The 16,072-nt window shown below is 40.1% G+C and overlaps 1 protein-coding gene across 1 annotated transcript in view; it reads left to right on the forward strand.

Annotated features, from left to right (window-relative positions):
* The window catches only part of LOC102905552 (ribitol-5-phosphate transferase FKTN-like), a 108,484-nt gene that overhangs the window by 26,573 nt on the left and 65,839 nt on the right, over positions 1-16,072 (forward strand). Inside the window, exon 5 of the mRNA XM_076563600.1 lies at positions 1,720-1,853. Within this exon, the coding sequence (XP_076419715.1) occupies positions 1,720-1,853 (134 nt within the window). The remainder of the gene's footprint in view (positions 1-1,719; positions 1,854-16,072) is intronic.

Genomic DNA, 16,072 nt, shown 5'->3' on the forward strand with positions numbered 1-16,072 from the left:
TCTTGCAGTCAGTTGGTTATGCTTGTTTCTGTAGTTCCTGTTCATTTAGTCAGGATTTCTATTTCCAGCATTCCCTCAGCATGTGTTTTCTTTATTGTCTCAAATTCATTTTTCAGATCTTGGAATGTTTCTTTCATCTGTTTAATTGCTTTTTCTTGGCTTTCTTTGATTTCTTCCCATTTTTTGTTCTTTTTTTCTTCCATTTCGTTAAAGGAATTTTTTACTTCCTCTTTAATGGAGTTTTTAATTTCCTCTGTCAGGGAATTTTTTATTTCTTCTTTAAGGGTCTCTATCATCTCCTTAAAGTCATTTTTAGGATTGATTTCTTCTGTTTCTTCTGTCTTGGTGTGTTCAGGTCTTGCAGGTATAGAATCACTAGGTTCTGATGTTGCCATATAGGTCTTTATGTTGTTGCCTTTATGTTTTGCACTGGTGTCTGCTCATCTCTTCCTGTGCTCGGTGCAGGCGGTGTCTGTGTCTGAGAGTGCCTCTCTTGTTCTAATTTTTAGTCTTGGTTCACTAGGAGTTCTTGGCTAAATTGGTGCTGTTGGGCTGTTTCTTCAGGAGCAGCTGATTTCAGTCGGTGAAGTATATACTTATGATTCTGGTGATCTGGTTTGGTGGCTGGGCTGTGGTTTGGTGGCTGGGCTGTGCCTTCTTCTGTGTTCTCAGGTCATGTTTTGCTCATTCGTCAACTCCTCAGCTGATCTTGTTTCCTCAGACTTCAAACTGTAGGGATCTGAATCCTCTCCCAGATGGATTTCAGCTGAGCAGGGTAGTCTCACCAACGCCTCCAAGTTGTTGGGTTTCGCAGGATCAGCAGCTGGGCCCTGGGTTGTCCTCAGACGAAGTGTTCAGATTCGTCTGGTTCCGTCCCACGGAGATAGCTTCTTCCCTGGGTGTTGGGATTAAAGGCGTCTCTGTTCCAGGCTCTTGATTAAGAGCTTCTTTTCACTAACTCTTCAGTGGGTAATAGCTCAGTTTCTGGTCTTTATTGCAACTGTGTTTTGGCCGCCGCCCGCAGGGCCTGCCTGCCTCTGCTGTGCCTGCCTGCCTCTGCGGGCAGCCACCTGGCCTACCTTCCTCTGTGGGCCACCACCGCTGGGCCTACCTGCCTCTGCCTGCCTCTGTCGCCTTGCCTGTCTGTCTCTGCCCAGAATTAAATATACTTAACACATCTTAAAGCAGTCTCAATCATTAAACTTTAGCGTTTAAACACTCTGAACAGCAACTGTTTAAGTAAATGGACCAACTAATACATTATTAAAGCTAATGATCTACTCAGAAATTATGATGTATCCTGAATTTTTTTACGCAGGATCTCACTGTGTATCCCTGGCTGTTCTGAAACTCACTATGTAGACCATAACAGGCTGGCCTAAAGGTGTCAGCCACCATTCCCCATTTTCTGACTTCATTCAAACTTTTGAGGAAGCTGAGCACTCAGGCCAGGGTAAGAAAGGGAGAAAGAGAGGAAGGGAAGGGAGGGGACAAGGGAGGAAAGGGAAGGGGAGGGAAAAAAGCAAGGAGATTGATTCTTCAAGGTAACTACTGTAACCAAGTGGTTAAGTTTGGGATTTAACTTTTAAAAAATAATTTTGATAAAAAACCCCAACCATAACCTTAGGAAATGATATCCATTACTATAAAGTTTGTTGATGATAATAACTAACCTTCCAAATATAATTTAAACATATTTTATCCTCCTCCCCTTTTTAGGATGTTATCGGCAGTGCAGTATTATTCCTTATAGCAAAGATGTCGACCTAGGAATTTTTATACAAGATTACAAACCTGATATTATTTTGGCATTTCAGAATGCTGGACTTCCACTAAAACACAAGTTTGGGAAGGTTGGTGACAATGAACTTAATTTCATAAATAATGTGTCTCAGTTGTAAAGTTTACCTTAACTAACTTATACATGATTAAAAGTATGGCAAACATAGTTTTATCACTCAGCACTTACCAGCATGGGCTGTGGAAGCTTATTATCCCTTAACATTTCTATACCAGTTAAGGAAAATTCAAAAATATGCCTTTTATTGATAATATGAAAGAAGGAACTTGGGCTCTTGTAAGTGAATGTGTTGCCATTGTTATGCAATAATATGGCACAAAATTAATAGAGAGTCCTGCTACTCTGAAGTTACATTTGTTTCTGAGTCATCTAATTAAATGCTCACTTAGGATTAGATGTCATAATAATCACCAGCACAAATATCCCATTGATTTCTAATGGATAGAGATATTGAGCCATGTTTAACAAGCGCTTGAGTTTCTTATTTGTCTCACGTGTGCTAAGTAAGCAACTTCCTCAGAGGTTAACGTGGGCAAGAGCACGGGCACTGTGGCCCAAATGAACTCTAACAGTTTGATTGCTGTTCACAATGCCCATGACCCTTTTTGATAATGCTGCTCTGGCTGTGAGACCCTGCATCTGCTTCCCCAGTTACTGGATGAAGTCACTCTGGTCTCTTTGATGAGGATTCTGCTAAGCTCTGGTCTCAGAACACTCTGCAGGCAGGACAAACTGTAGGGTGAAAGTTGTGTGACTGGATTGGTGTCTCCACTGAGGCCCTTCCTAGTTACAGAATATGGCCATTTCAGTCTCTGTGTCCCCTATTACTAAGTCTTTGCTAGGGTTATTCTCGTAGATTCCATGGAGTTTCTGTTTTACCAGGTTTCTACCTTGACCCCAACATGGCCCCTTATTCCAATAGTTACTCTCAGTATTTTCTCCCTCCCCTGACCCACCAAATCCCTCCTGTTCCCAGCCCCACCAGCCCCTAATTCACCTGTAAAATCTGTTCTATTTCCCCTTCCTAGGGAGATTCTTCCCTTCTGCCCAGCCCGTAGGCTTAGCCTCTCTGGGTCTGTGGACTATAGCATGGCTATCTTTTACTTTATAGCTAATATCCAATTATAAATGAGTACATACCATGTTTATCATTCTGGGTCTTGGGTACTTCACTCAGGATAATGTTTTTTCTAGTTCTGTCCATTTGTCTGCAAATTTCCTGATGCCTGTTGTTTTTAACAGTTGAGAATACTCCATTGTATAAATGTACTGCATTTTCTTTATCCCTTCTTTGAGTGAGGGATATCTAGGTTGTTTCCAGTTTCTGGTTATTATAAATGAAGCTGCTATGAACATAGTTGAGCAAGTGTCCTTGTGACAGGATAGAATGTCCTTTGAGTACATGCCCAGGAGTGGTGTAGCTGGGTCCTGAAATAGATTTTTCCCAATTTTCTGAGAAACCGCCATATTGAATTCTAAGTGGCTGTACACGTTTGCATTCCCACCAGCAATGGAGGAGTGTTCCTTGTTCCACATCCTCCCCAGCATGAGCTGTCACTTGTTTTTTTGGTCTTAGACATTCAGACAGTTGTTAGATGGTATGTCACAGTCGTTTTGATTTACATTTCCCTGATGGCTAAGGGTGTTAAATTTTTCTCATTCATTTGAGATTCCTGTATTTTGAGTTCTCTGTTTAGGTCTGTACCCTATTGTTTAATTGGATTATTTGGTTTGTTGATGTCTAGTGTCTTTAGTTCTTTATATATTTTGGATACTAGCCCTCTGTCATATGTGGATTGGTGAAAATCTTCCCATTCTGTGGGCTGCTGTTTTGGTCCATGGATGGTGTCCTTTGCTTTACAGAAACTTTTCAGTTTCATGAGGTCCCATTTATTAATTGCTGATCTTAGTGCTTGTGCTTTTGGTGTTCTGTTCAGGAAGTTGTCTCCTGTGCCAGTGCAGTCAAGGCTGTTCCCCACTGTTTCTTCTGTCAGGTTCAGTGTGTCCATACAAAGACTCAACAAAGAAAGAGAATTACACACCAGTCCCCCTCGTGAACACAGATGCAAAAATACTCAGTAAAATTCTCACAAACCAAATCCAAGAGCACATCAAAAAGATCATCCACTATAATCAAATAGGTTTCATCCCAGAGATGCAAGGAAGGTTCAACATATGGAAATCTGCCAATGTAATCTACCATATAAACAAACTGAAAGAAGGAAACCACATGATCATCTCATTAGATGCTGAAAAAGCCTTTGACAAATCCAACACCTCTTCATGATAAGAGTATTGGAGAAATCAGGGATACCAGGACATACTTAAGCATAATAAATTTGATTTACAGGCAGCCGGCTTTCTTACAGAACACAGAACCTCCTGCCCAGGGAAGGCCCCACCCTCAATGAGCCTGCCCTCCCCCCATAGTCACTAATTAAGAAAATGCTCTAGAGGTTTGCCTACAGCCTGATTTATGGAGAAAGTTTCTTATTGTGGTTCTGTTATAGTTAGGTGAGTGGGAGTGTTTTCAAAATGTTTACACCTTATTTTTCAAAATATGAGAAATTCCAAAATTAGTGTATAATTAGTTTTTCTTTATAAGATAGCATACCATAGAAAATAAGATCATAGAGTCAGCTTTTAAATCACAACTGTAGATGTGACAAGTGCTGTTTCCTTCAGCAATTTTCTATTTAACTTCCCTGCATATGGTTTCTCCAAGTCAAAGTGGAAATAATATTAGACATTGTCATGCAGCCTTGTTTTAAGGACTAAAAATGTTGTTGTAGAAAAAGGATTTGAAGGGATTCAAGATTTCCTGAAGGCTCTTAGCTTGTGTTAATGCCACTATAGTATTAGTGGGAAAATGATGCCTTTCATAGTCTTGTGAGAAATTTAGATACCATCTAATCAGCGCGGTATGAAATTGCTGCATCTGTGTTTTGTGAAGTCCTGTAAAAGTGTCAGACTTTTGTCTTAAATTTCCTATCAAAGGTGAATTTTTGTTCTCAGGGTGTGCTCTGAAAACAGTCCTCACAAGCGGCGTTCATTTCAGCTGCCACATTTGTCATACAGACCACTTTGGTTTCCTCCCACTGCTCTTTCTAGTAGCAGTGTTGGCCAAGTGTGAAGTTCTCTGAGGAACAGGAGAAATGAGCAGTGAGAGAACGGTCTGGACAGATGGTGTGCATCCCAGATTTTCTCTCCTGTTACTGTGACCTTAGAGGCAGAGAAAAGAACAGGGGAAGGCTGTGTGGAGCCATTTCTTTGGAAGACTCCCCAGCCATATGCCACTGTCAACACCATTCACTTTAAGGAAATACAGGATTGATCACACTGCCATCTCTAAAAGGGAGGACCTGAAACTTGAAACTAGTGTGAGGGTTTTTTAAATTTCATGATAGTGTTTTTTAAACCATGTATGGTTCATGCTGAGAAAACCCTAAAACTATAGAATGCTTAATATTTTTTTTAATGCTTAACTTTTTTAAGGAGGGGAACTCCATGGAAAAGCATCTCTTTCCATTTATGCTTTCTGACTGATACCTTGGATTCTAAGATTTAATAATTTTACTGTTAACAGCAACTGTAAAGATATAGTGAACACTATGTCTGCTAGGTACACTCCCCTAATAGAGTATTAGAGAATCCTATATCACTCTTTGATTATGTCTTCTAATTACCAGCTCAGGCTTGGGGGAAGCTAAAACACACTGATGGTCAGTGACTGTCTAAGGCCGTGGACCATTAATAACAGTGCCATGATTTCATCTCCGAATAGATTGACCCTGGTCTAAACACTTGAGTTAATAGTATAAATTAGTTGAATCTTGTGAAGTATTAGAACAGTGTCTGGCACCCTATAAGTACGTGTTGCTGGTAAATACTGCTTCTATTCCCACATCTAGATTATCTCTACTGCTGCAGTTTTTCATCAGGTGCTGGACTAGCACAGATCACAGACCCTTCAACACATACTGACTTGAGGAGTTACCCCCTTGGTGAGCATTTTCTTCCTGGGTATCATTCAGCCTTTTACTTCTTAGTTCCCATTAGTCTTTCATTTTTCTGCTGTTGTATCTTTTAAAGATATATGTTCTTTATCTGCTTAATTTTCAAAAGTTGTCTGTGTTTTTCATATTTGCTTTTCATCCATAGAGTCCAGATCACCAGTAATAAAAAGTCATGATAATATAAGAAGTTTTTGTTTTTTTTTCCCTGAGGGGTAGTATAAGGGAGGGTTTAATCTCTTTAATTTTCTCACAGAGTTTGTACATAATTAGCATTATTGCTTTCTAACATATTCAGTGGAGTGTACAGGTAAAGCTGTCTTAGCCCAAAGTTCATGTGGGAAGTTTTTCCTTTATAAGTTTTTATTACCATATATTCATTGTACATGGTAATGGGTTTCATAAAGGCCTTTTGTTTCAAACATGGGTACTTTGATATCCTCCATAACCTCCTCTTTTTCCTTGTTCCCCTAAGTCCCCTTCCTTCTCTCAGTCCTGCTTCTAATCATTTTTCACACATTGTCTTAGTTAGGGTTTCTCTTGCTGTGAAGAGACACCATGACCATGGCAACTCTTACAAAGGAAGACATTTTCCTTGGGGTGGCTCAATTACAGTTTCAGAGATTCAGTCCATTATAATCGTGGCATAGTGGGGAACATGGCAGGAGCATGGCAGTATGCAGGCAGATGTGGTGCTGAAGCTGAGATCAGGCAACAGGAAGTCAACTGAGACACTGGGTGGTCTCCTGAGCATAGGAAACCTCAAAGCCTACCGCCACAATGACACATTTCCTCCAACAAGGCAATACTCACCTCCAACAAAGCTACACCTCCTAATAGTACCACTCCATATGAGATTATGGGGCCAATTACATTCAAACTACCATATTCTACTCAGTGGCGCCTATAAGCTTGTAACAATATTGTAACGCAAAATCTATTTTAGTCCAACTTCAAAAGTCTCTCATGTCTCATTAATGTTTAAAGTTGAAAGTCTGTTCTGAGATTCATGCAGTCTCTTAACTATAATCCTGTATAAAATCAAAATAAAAAACCAGATCACTTACTTCCAACATATAATGGCACAGGGTATACATGACCATTCCAAAACATAGGGAAGGGAGCATAATGAGGAAATTACTGGACCAAAGCAAGACCAAAACTCAGCTGGGTAAACTCCAAACTCTTCATCTCTGTATTTGATGTCAAAATGCTCTTCAGATCTCCAGCACTGTTCAGCTTTGTTGACTGTAACACATTTCTCTCTCTTGGGCTTGATCCACTCCATTACCAGCTCTCTTTGGCAAGTATCCCATCCCATGAGTCTGGTATCTCTAACATGTTGGGTTCTGCAAGGCAATCCAGGCTTCAACTTCACAGCTTCACACAATGTTCTCTGTAGGGCTCCATTCAGGAATACCCCTGATACATGCCTGACCTCAGAGGCTTTCTTTAGCAGAGGAGGCAAATTCCATAACCTGTGTTTGCTATCCTTAACTCTAAAGCCAGAACCACATGGCCAAGCTGCCAAATTCTGCTGCTTTCTGGGGCTGGAACTGTTCCTCTCATTCATTTACATCTTTACCAGCTTTCTAGAAGTCCTTCATTGCCTAATTTAGCTGTCTTGAAACTTGCTATGTAGACCAACCTGGCCTCAAATTCAAAGATCCGCCAGCCTCTGCCTTCCTAATGCTGAGATTAAATGTGTCCCCCACCATACCCAGTTCTAAACTTTTTTTTAGTTCCTCTTCACAAGTTGGGACCTTACCTGGGTGGGATCTTGCCCTGAGTCACTGCTCCCTACATTCCATTTCTTACTTCATTTATCTCCTTGAACATAGGACTTAGCTCCACTCCACTTCCTGGTTGTAAGCAACAATGTTGCAACTCTGGGGTGAAGTTATGTAACTGTTCAGAGTCAGGGGACACCCTGAGCTGTTAGGACAGTTGTGGCAACTGGAGCTGCAGTGGGACAGCTGAGCTCTAGAGGGAAAGATACCCTGGATACCTCAAGCTGCTAGGACAGCTCTGACAGCTGGACCTGCAATGGGACAGCCATCTCTGGAGAGGTATCCTGACTGCTCAGGAGAGTCAGGCCTAGAGCTGCTAGGACAGCTCAGCAGGGAAAGGTGCTCTGACTTCAGGAGTCAGGCTATACCTGGTGTGATGGGAGATGGTCTCCCTGCAGGATATGACAGTCCTGTTCCTCTCTTGCAGAGCTGCTACAGCTGAACTTTGCTCAGCTTCCACTTAAGGGGGCTTCCCTGCAGAGCTCTGCTTCTTCTCTGGCCTGAGGAGATGTTGCTTATTTTGCTTCACTCTGCTAAAGGGGAAATCCCTGCAGAAATGTGGCAATCTCCTCCAGCTCCAGTGAAAAGTTCCTTTTTCTGCTTCCCCTTGCTCAGCTGCCTAAGGGTCATCTCTGCAAGGTTCTTCTGTTCACCCCCCCACCCTTGCTCAGTCCCCTGAAGGACGTCTCAGCAAGGTCTTCTCTGCTCAGTCCACAATGGGACATCTTAGCAATCTTCTTCTCTTAGCTGACAATGAAGATCTTCACACCCAAGACTCTTTTGAGAAGGAGATTTATTTGGGAAAGAGGAGAGTGGCTGCCTCTACCAGGGTGAAGAGAACAGCCCACAAATGACCAGGCAGGGTTGTTTATGTAGGATCTCTTGATGGCAGAGTTAACCAGGGATTGATTAGATTTTTCTGCTCAGGGACTGGTTAGTTTTGTGGGTTAAGGGCAGAGATGGTCCTGATCTCAGAGCCAAACTATGGTTTTTCAATGACCTTTCTTAGCTTTTTCACTCTAATTTTAAGGCCAGGATGTATTTCTTTCACTGGCTTTGATTCTAGGAACAAGGAGTGTTTTTTTGTAACTGGTTTCAGAGTCTGGGCATGTTTTTTAGATTCTGGGTTTGGGGATGAAGTATTTCTTCCTCTGGCTCAGGTCCCAGCTCCAAGCTGTGTTTCCATGGGTCTGCGCTCCAGGGTCAGGGTGGGTTTCTTTAGCCAACCCCTTTTCCCTACACTGGTACTCTTTTTCTCCTCAAAATTAACATTTTATAATTTACCCTGCTCACCTTGCTCCTTTTCATTATAATTCTTGATTAGAGTTACCACTCATAACCACACAACACAGTCTATACTAGGTTATTTTGATAGCTCCTCTGCAAACAGAATTAGTCATAGCTATTCACATTAGCCTCAGACAGAAAAGGGCAAAGACAGCCACTCTTCTTAACCAAAATATCACAAGAATGATCTCTAGGCAACTTACTAAAATTATCCCCTGAAACCTCTTGATCCCCACAATTCCTCACCACTCTCTTCCTTGCTCCTATAGTATGGCTCATTAAGCAGTGCTTAAAGCATTCTAATGCTTTCATAGCCCTAAGTACCAAAGTCCAGATTCCTCCAAACACAAACATGGTCAAGTCTATCATAGCAATACCCCACTTCTGGTACCAACTTCTCTCTTAGGTTTTCTATTGTTTTGAAGAGACACCATGACCACAGCAGTTCTTATAAAGAAAACATTTAATTGGGGTGGCTGACTTACAGTTTCAGAGACTCAGTCCATTATCATGGTGGGGAGCATGGAGGCATGCAGGCAGACATTGTACTGGTGAAGCAGCTAAGAGTCCTACATCTTTTAGACAACAGGAAGTCAACTGAGACACTGAGCAGTGTCGTGAGCATAGGAAACCTCAAAGTCTGCCCCTACAGTGACACACTTCCTCCAACAAGGCCATACCCTCTCCAACAAAGCCAGACCTCCTAATAGTACCACTCCCTATGATTTATGGGGACCAATTACATTCAAACTACCACACACATCTATGAATTTTATGTGCCCATATAAAATCTAGGATCCACAAATGAAGGTTAATATATTAATTTGTCTTCATGAGTCTGGTTAATTTCACTTCATATGATGATCTCTACTTGGCCATTTTCTAGTAAAGGACCCAATTTCATGTTTCTTTATGACTGAATGAATCTACATTATGTGATTATATAACACAACTCTTTATTCAGCTGTTGTCAGAAACTCCATTTTGTGTATATACCACAACTCTTTATCTATTAAACTGTTATCAGAAACTCCATTATGTGTGCACATACCACAACTCTTTATCTCTTCAACTATTGTCAGAAACTCCATTATGTGTGCACATACCACAATTCTTTATCTATTCAACTGTTGTCAGTCATTAAGTCTGAGTCCATAGATTGGCAATTGAGGGTAATGCTGCAGTGAACATAATGTGCACATGTTTGTGTAGTGTGTTTGACCAAGAATCCTTTGAGTGTCCACCCAGAAGGGGGGTTGTATAGAAGCAGCTCCAAATCCAAGACTTGATAACAGTAGAACTGCATGAAGTGTAAAAGCTTTGAATAAACAAACTGTTGAGTAATAGCCTATAGAATGGGAAGAAGAAAAAAAACTTTGCTTCTGTACATGGGACAAAATATTTACAATATATTAAGAATTCAATGAGCTAAATACTAAAACCCAAACAACTCTGTCAGTAAATGGGTGAATGAAATGAAAAGACAGGTCTCAAAAGATGAAGTACAAATGACTGATAGATACCAAAAAAGTGTAAATTAAAACATTGTTATTCCATCTCACTCCAGTCAGAATGACTATCATTAGGAAAACAGAATGCTGGCAAGTATGCAGGCAAAAGGGAATCTATGTGTGCCCACAGAGGCTCCCTAGTAAGGCCTTACTTAAGATCAGAGAATCTGAGCTTGCTTTACCCTGCAGGACTGCATAGTAGAATGATTTGGCCAGGGGTGTGGTTATCAGATAGTTTGAAGGGTTTATACTTGTTGATACTTTGCACTTTGATCCTGAAAGGGGAGGTCTTTTGCCTCTCCCCTTACTAGTATATAAGAAGCCCATTAGATGAAAACTCAAGGAGGCTGGGTGTTGACCCACAGCCCTCCTGAAGCTGTCCTGTGTCTCTGTCTTTCTCATAGTCTCTGACTATATTTTTATCTAATACTTCCTCATTCCTCTCTCCTCCTTCCAAGAACCCTTCAGCAAGTCAGGGCTGACCATGGACAGAAATGCTGATACACTGCTGGTGGGACTGTAAATTGGTCCAGTCACTATGGAAATAAGGAGGGTCCTCAAAAAAAAAAAAAGAAAGAAAGAAAGAAAGAAAGAAAGAAAGAAAGAAAGAAAGAAAGAAAGAAAGAAAGAAAGAAAGAACTTTTTATTTCACAACTTCTCAATTCCCACAGCTATTTGATTGGATTTTTTTTTTTTTTGCATTCTTCATAGAAGCTAGGTGTTCTAGAGATAACCATGGGAGCTACTGTTTATGGGATACTTACTGTATGCAGCTACTATGCCACATTTTTATGTGTACCTTCTTGTTTAACCCTCTTGGGAACTTTGTAATGAAGATTTGAATACTGCTGCCTTTATCTAATGGAGAATAACACAGAGCTGAGACCCAGAGCTAGGCTGTGTCATTTTCAGAGCCCATGGTCTCCTTCTTCTCTTCCCCCTCCTTTGAAAATAAATTTTGTTCTTTGACAATTTCATACATGTATATAATGCATTCTGGTTACTCTTTCCCCAGCTCAACGCTCTCTGGTTACTGTCTTAATTCCCACCCCTGTCTGTCAGCCCCCCTTCCCTACAGCTTTCCCATATTCATGACTTTGTGTAGTATCCTGCAGAGATTTAACTAGGGCCTATGGCGCTCCGTGTGGCCATGCCAGTGAGAACCTGGTGGACTCTCTGATGGGTAAACAACTGCATACTATGTCTCCTCATCTCCCGGAATCTTTAAATGGTTGGGCCTTGTGATTTCCTTTCCCTGTTCATAGCTGACTGACGAGTGGGCCTCACTTATATAGCCTGGGGCCAGTAGCACAGCTGCCCTGAGTTTACATTTGCTGTGACTGTGTGGTCCTTAGAAAATGGCATTTCACAGACCTTCTCCCTACTTTTCAGTAAGAGCCCACTTTTCTTTTCTGTATACTTTTGGTGTCACCAAGCTCACTCTCATATTCTCAATCCTCCCTTCATGAAAACACTGTTGAGGTCATACAGCTACTGCTATCTCCCCAAGGGAATTGTTTTAACCATCGGCACAGCGGCTGCACCTGAATTTGCTGCTGTTTCAGCTACTGACTGGTTCCACAGTCACTGCCCTGCTGCTCAGGCTGCGGTCCAGCGGGACTTGTGCATCCTGCTGGACCCACCTCTGCCGAACTAAGTCTCTGTAGATCTATTTTACAAATAAAGACTAGGGAGTCAGATAACTGGGGTGAAAACCTGCTAGTTCAGAGAGGCTGAGAAGCAACCAGCTGACCTTCCTCCTTAGCCAGCGACCCACCAAGAGAACTTCTCTTCTGCCATCCCAAGCCAAAAAGATCACCAGACTCAAAATCCCTCCCTACTACTTCCTGTGTGTGTCTCTATCAGTTTTCCAGACTCCCTCTAGCTCTCTATGGCTACTTCCTGTCAACTAGTTGCTAGTTTCATCTCTTGACCCAAGGTTTTATTAACACAAACTCAGGGTTGACACTGTGATCAAATGTCCCATAGCAGGTGATCTTTTATGTATTTGGTTAGTAGTATTGGGTCCTTGCAATGTCTTTGCTCTTTGGATAGATGTTCAAGGAATTTTGACTCATCCTTTGTAGACTACACTCCAATCCAATGTAACTCTATGTAATTTATTACTTCATTTCATTTTTTAGTTATTACTTTATTTTTGCTCTATACTAAGAATACTGCTATAAATGTATTTTAGTTTCTGTTCTCATTGTGATCATAATCTTGACCATAAAATAGATACAGCATGTTCTGTAAGCAAAAAGCAAAATTACAGAACTGTGTACAATATACAGTTGAGGTTCTTGTCCAAATACAACAAGGAAGCATGGTTTAAAATAGCAGAGTTGGTTAGGTAGTCTTAGGAGAAATACGGAGAAACTCTAATGATAGATTTATATAATTGCTTTACCATTCTGATTATTCCAATTTTTAATTTTAAAAATTTCCAACTTAGCCGGGCGATGGTGGCGCACGCCTTTAATCCCAGCACTCGGGAGGCAGAGCCAGGCAGATCTCTGTGAGTTCGAGGCCAGCCTGGGCTACCAAGTGAGTTCCAGGAAAGGTGCAAAGCTACGCAGAGAAACCCTGTCTCGAAAAGCCAAAAAAAAAAAATTTCCAACTTAACTTTTAAGGCAGTTATTCTTCACCTGTTTCTCCATTTTACTGACAAACAAAATATAATAACTTATTTAATAAACAAAATATACAATAGCTAACATTTAATAAGAAATTATTTAATGAGCAAAATATTCTTGCACATTTATCTACTTTAACTTTTGGAGTGCCTTTAGTTTTTGTGAGTGTCTAGAATATGATAGTCCATATTCCAGGACTATAAAGGAGGATTACTTGTTTATTAAGTCATTACAACTAGTGACTTAAGTGATACTATAGAAATAATATGTATGAAGATGACTTCTGACCTTTAAATATAGTACTGATGACTGGCATTGTGAAAACCCGTTTCCATTATTTTTTGAGCTACTGATTCCCTGTGAGCCTTAAACCACCTACTGTGCTTCAATTAATTTCATTAAAAACTATAATGTTCCATGTTTTTTTTTTTTACAAAAGCAGATTTGTTTGCATCTGCTTGTAACTGATGAAGTTATGTGGCAGTAGAACTAACCCTGACATGATTTTAAGTTGAAGCAAACACTTAAACTTTTAGAAAATAATCTAAATTAAACTTTTATGAATAAATAACATTTCTAACCTAAAAAAATAATTTGTCATAAATGTGGAAGAGTGATTATACCCTAATAGTGTGAAAAGGAGGCTAAATGTGATTAGTGCATGTTGCATGAATGGACTGTGTTCATATGTACATTAAGTAATATACATTAGTAAAAAAATAAAGCACAAAGAAGTAGGGTCATGTTATATATAATACAAAGAAGTTTCATGTCTATTAAGTAATTATGTCCCATTTATTCTGTAGTATCCCCCGGAGCTAAGCCCCAAGCTCACTTAGTAGCTCTTGAATTAATGAATATGGATGGAGAAATAAATTAATATGGTTATAATATATGTTGTCAGATTGTCATCCCAAAAGTTTATTAAATTTTTATTGACAGTTACCAGCAGTAATTGATATTGTTAGGTTACTGAATTTCACATTGTAATTATGGTCATCGTGAAACTTGATCGTTTCTTTGAGTCGTTCCCCCACCCCATGGCTTCTCATTAATACAAGATATCTGTCATAAAACAAGATCAGCTATTGATGAGTTACCAGAGTTATTAACTGGCAACTATTCCAAATTCATAGACTCTTTAGTCTTACCAGGCACAGATCTCCCCCTACATTTAGTCTACACTTCAAAATTCAGTCATGAAATATTACAGTGCTTTAGATTATATCATTTTAAATATTAGTTAAGCACTAAGTGAAACTTCTATATCAGAGGTTCTCATCCTGTGGGTCATAAGCCCTATAGAGGCAAGATAACCCTTTGACAGGGGTCCCCTAAGGTCATCATGCATATCAGATATTTACATTACAATTCATAACAGTAGCAAAATTTCAAGTATGAAGTAGCAATAAAATTTCATGGTTGAGGTCAGCACAGTATTGGGAATTGTATTAAAGGGTCACAGGATAAAAAAGGTTAAGAACCACTATATATCTAAACTTTATTCGAGTATGATCTTAGGATAGTAGCTCCAGGAAATCTGTTAGGCCTGGATTCAAGTCTAAAATGTGCATTTTGTGCTCCCTGAGTTTTTGAGCTTCAGATTTCTCCTCTATGAGGAGAAATTAACACCGTGCCCTCCCAGAATGCACCACTGCTTAGATTACATACTGCAAAGTCATCTGGTTTAGGACTTGGGACATAATAGGTTTCAACTCTCTAATTCCTAGAACTCTGATTAGCAAGGTTCAGTATTGTGTAGCAATTAGGGAAAAACATTATTAGTGTGTTGAAGTCTCCCAGATATTACAGGGAAGATTGCAGATTTATACTTCACACTGACAGAGGGATGAAGTGTAACAGAGTGGGTAGGGAGAGTGCCAAGTACGGGTTGAGCGAGCACAGTTTAAATGAATGCTGTTGCGTGGGGAATTGTTAGTGAGTTACCTTGAGTGGACCCTAAGAAAGAGACCTGTAATGAAGTATAGAGGTGATGCCAAGGAGTGCTGATGTACGGTAGTTACCAAGGTTTGGTGTTGAGCCGCAGACATACAGCACTGGTTTTCTTTAGCGCATATATGCTTAAAAGGCGTTGCTTGGTCATAGGAATGATACATTTCTTCTTAAGGATCTCGCTTGGGGATTGTTCTCCACTGTGCTTTACACTGTCATCACTGTGTTATAAGACTTCCCATTTCCTGCATATTGTTGTCAGCACTGGATATTCTCGTTAATTTTTAACTGTTTTGGTTAAGTACTTGTTGTTACTATACTGCAGATTTAATTTCCACTTTTTCATATTTATTGACCATTTAGATGTTCTGTTTTGTGAGGAACCTTTTAAATGTCTTACTGGTTTTCCTCTGTTTGAGGTATCTGTCCCTTTCTCATAAACTATAGCTTCTATATATTGAAAACATCTTCTTCCAATTTGTCCTTTATTCTTTTCGCTCCTAATGGTAGCTTGCTCACTGAAATTTCTTAGTTTTGGTGTAATTCTGTGTATCAGTCTTTATGTCCAGTACCTTTGGTGTCCTTTTTACAAAATAGTTTCCCATTTTGAGGTAATCTAGGTTGTATTTACACACTTTGTTGTTTTTATGTTATAGAAAGTAAAGATCAAGTTGAAACTCCATACTTGATACTTCCTAGGCTTTTTTTTTTTTCTTGTGATTTCTTTCTGTTCCAAGAGTCAATCCTGAGTACCACATTACATTAGACTTCCTGACTTTTGACCCTGGAGTTTAGTTTAGGGTTGTAAAAATGACACTAGTGTTTTCAGGCTGCCATTCATCATTACATGTCCCAGCTCTGCTGAGTCAAAGGCAGTGAGTTGCCTTCACTGTAAGATTTAGTATCTCTGTAGAAATGATCTCCCATCCTTCCTAGTTTCCATAGATCTCCCCTCCCTGAGGTCTTTCTTTCATGGTTTTTAGAGGACTTTGCTAAAGTGTCTGTCCTAAGTGACAGATATAGTCAGTCTTGATAAACTGGCAGGCTGAGTGAGACCTGAGTGCTGCCTGACACCGAGTCA

This window comes from Peromyscus maniculatus, chromosome 2 (assembly GCF_049852395.1).
Source record: "Peromyscus maniculatus bairdii isolate BWxNUB_F1_BW_parent chromosome 2, HU_Pman_BW_mat_3.1, whole genome shotgun sequence".
In the NCBI taxonomy this organism is placed as follows: domain Eukaryota; kingdom Metazoa; phylum Chordata; class Mammalia; order Rodentia; family Cricetidae; genus Peromyscus; species Peromyscus maniculatus.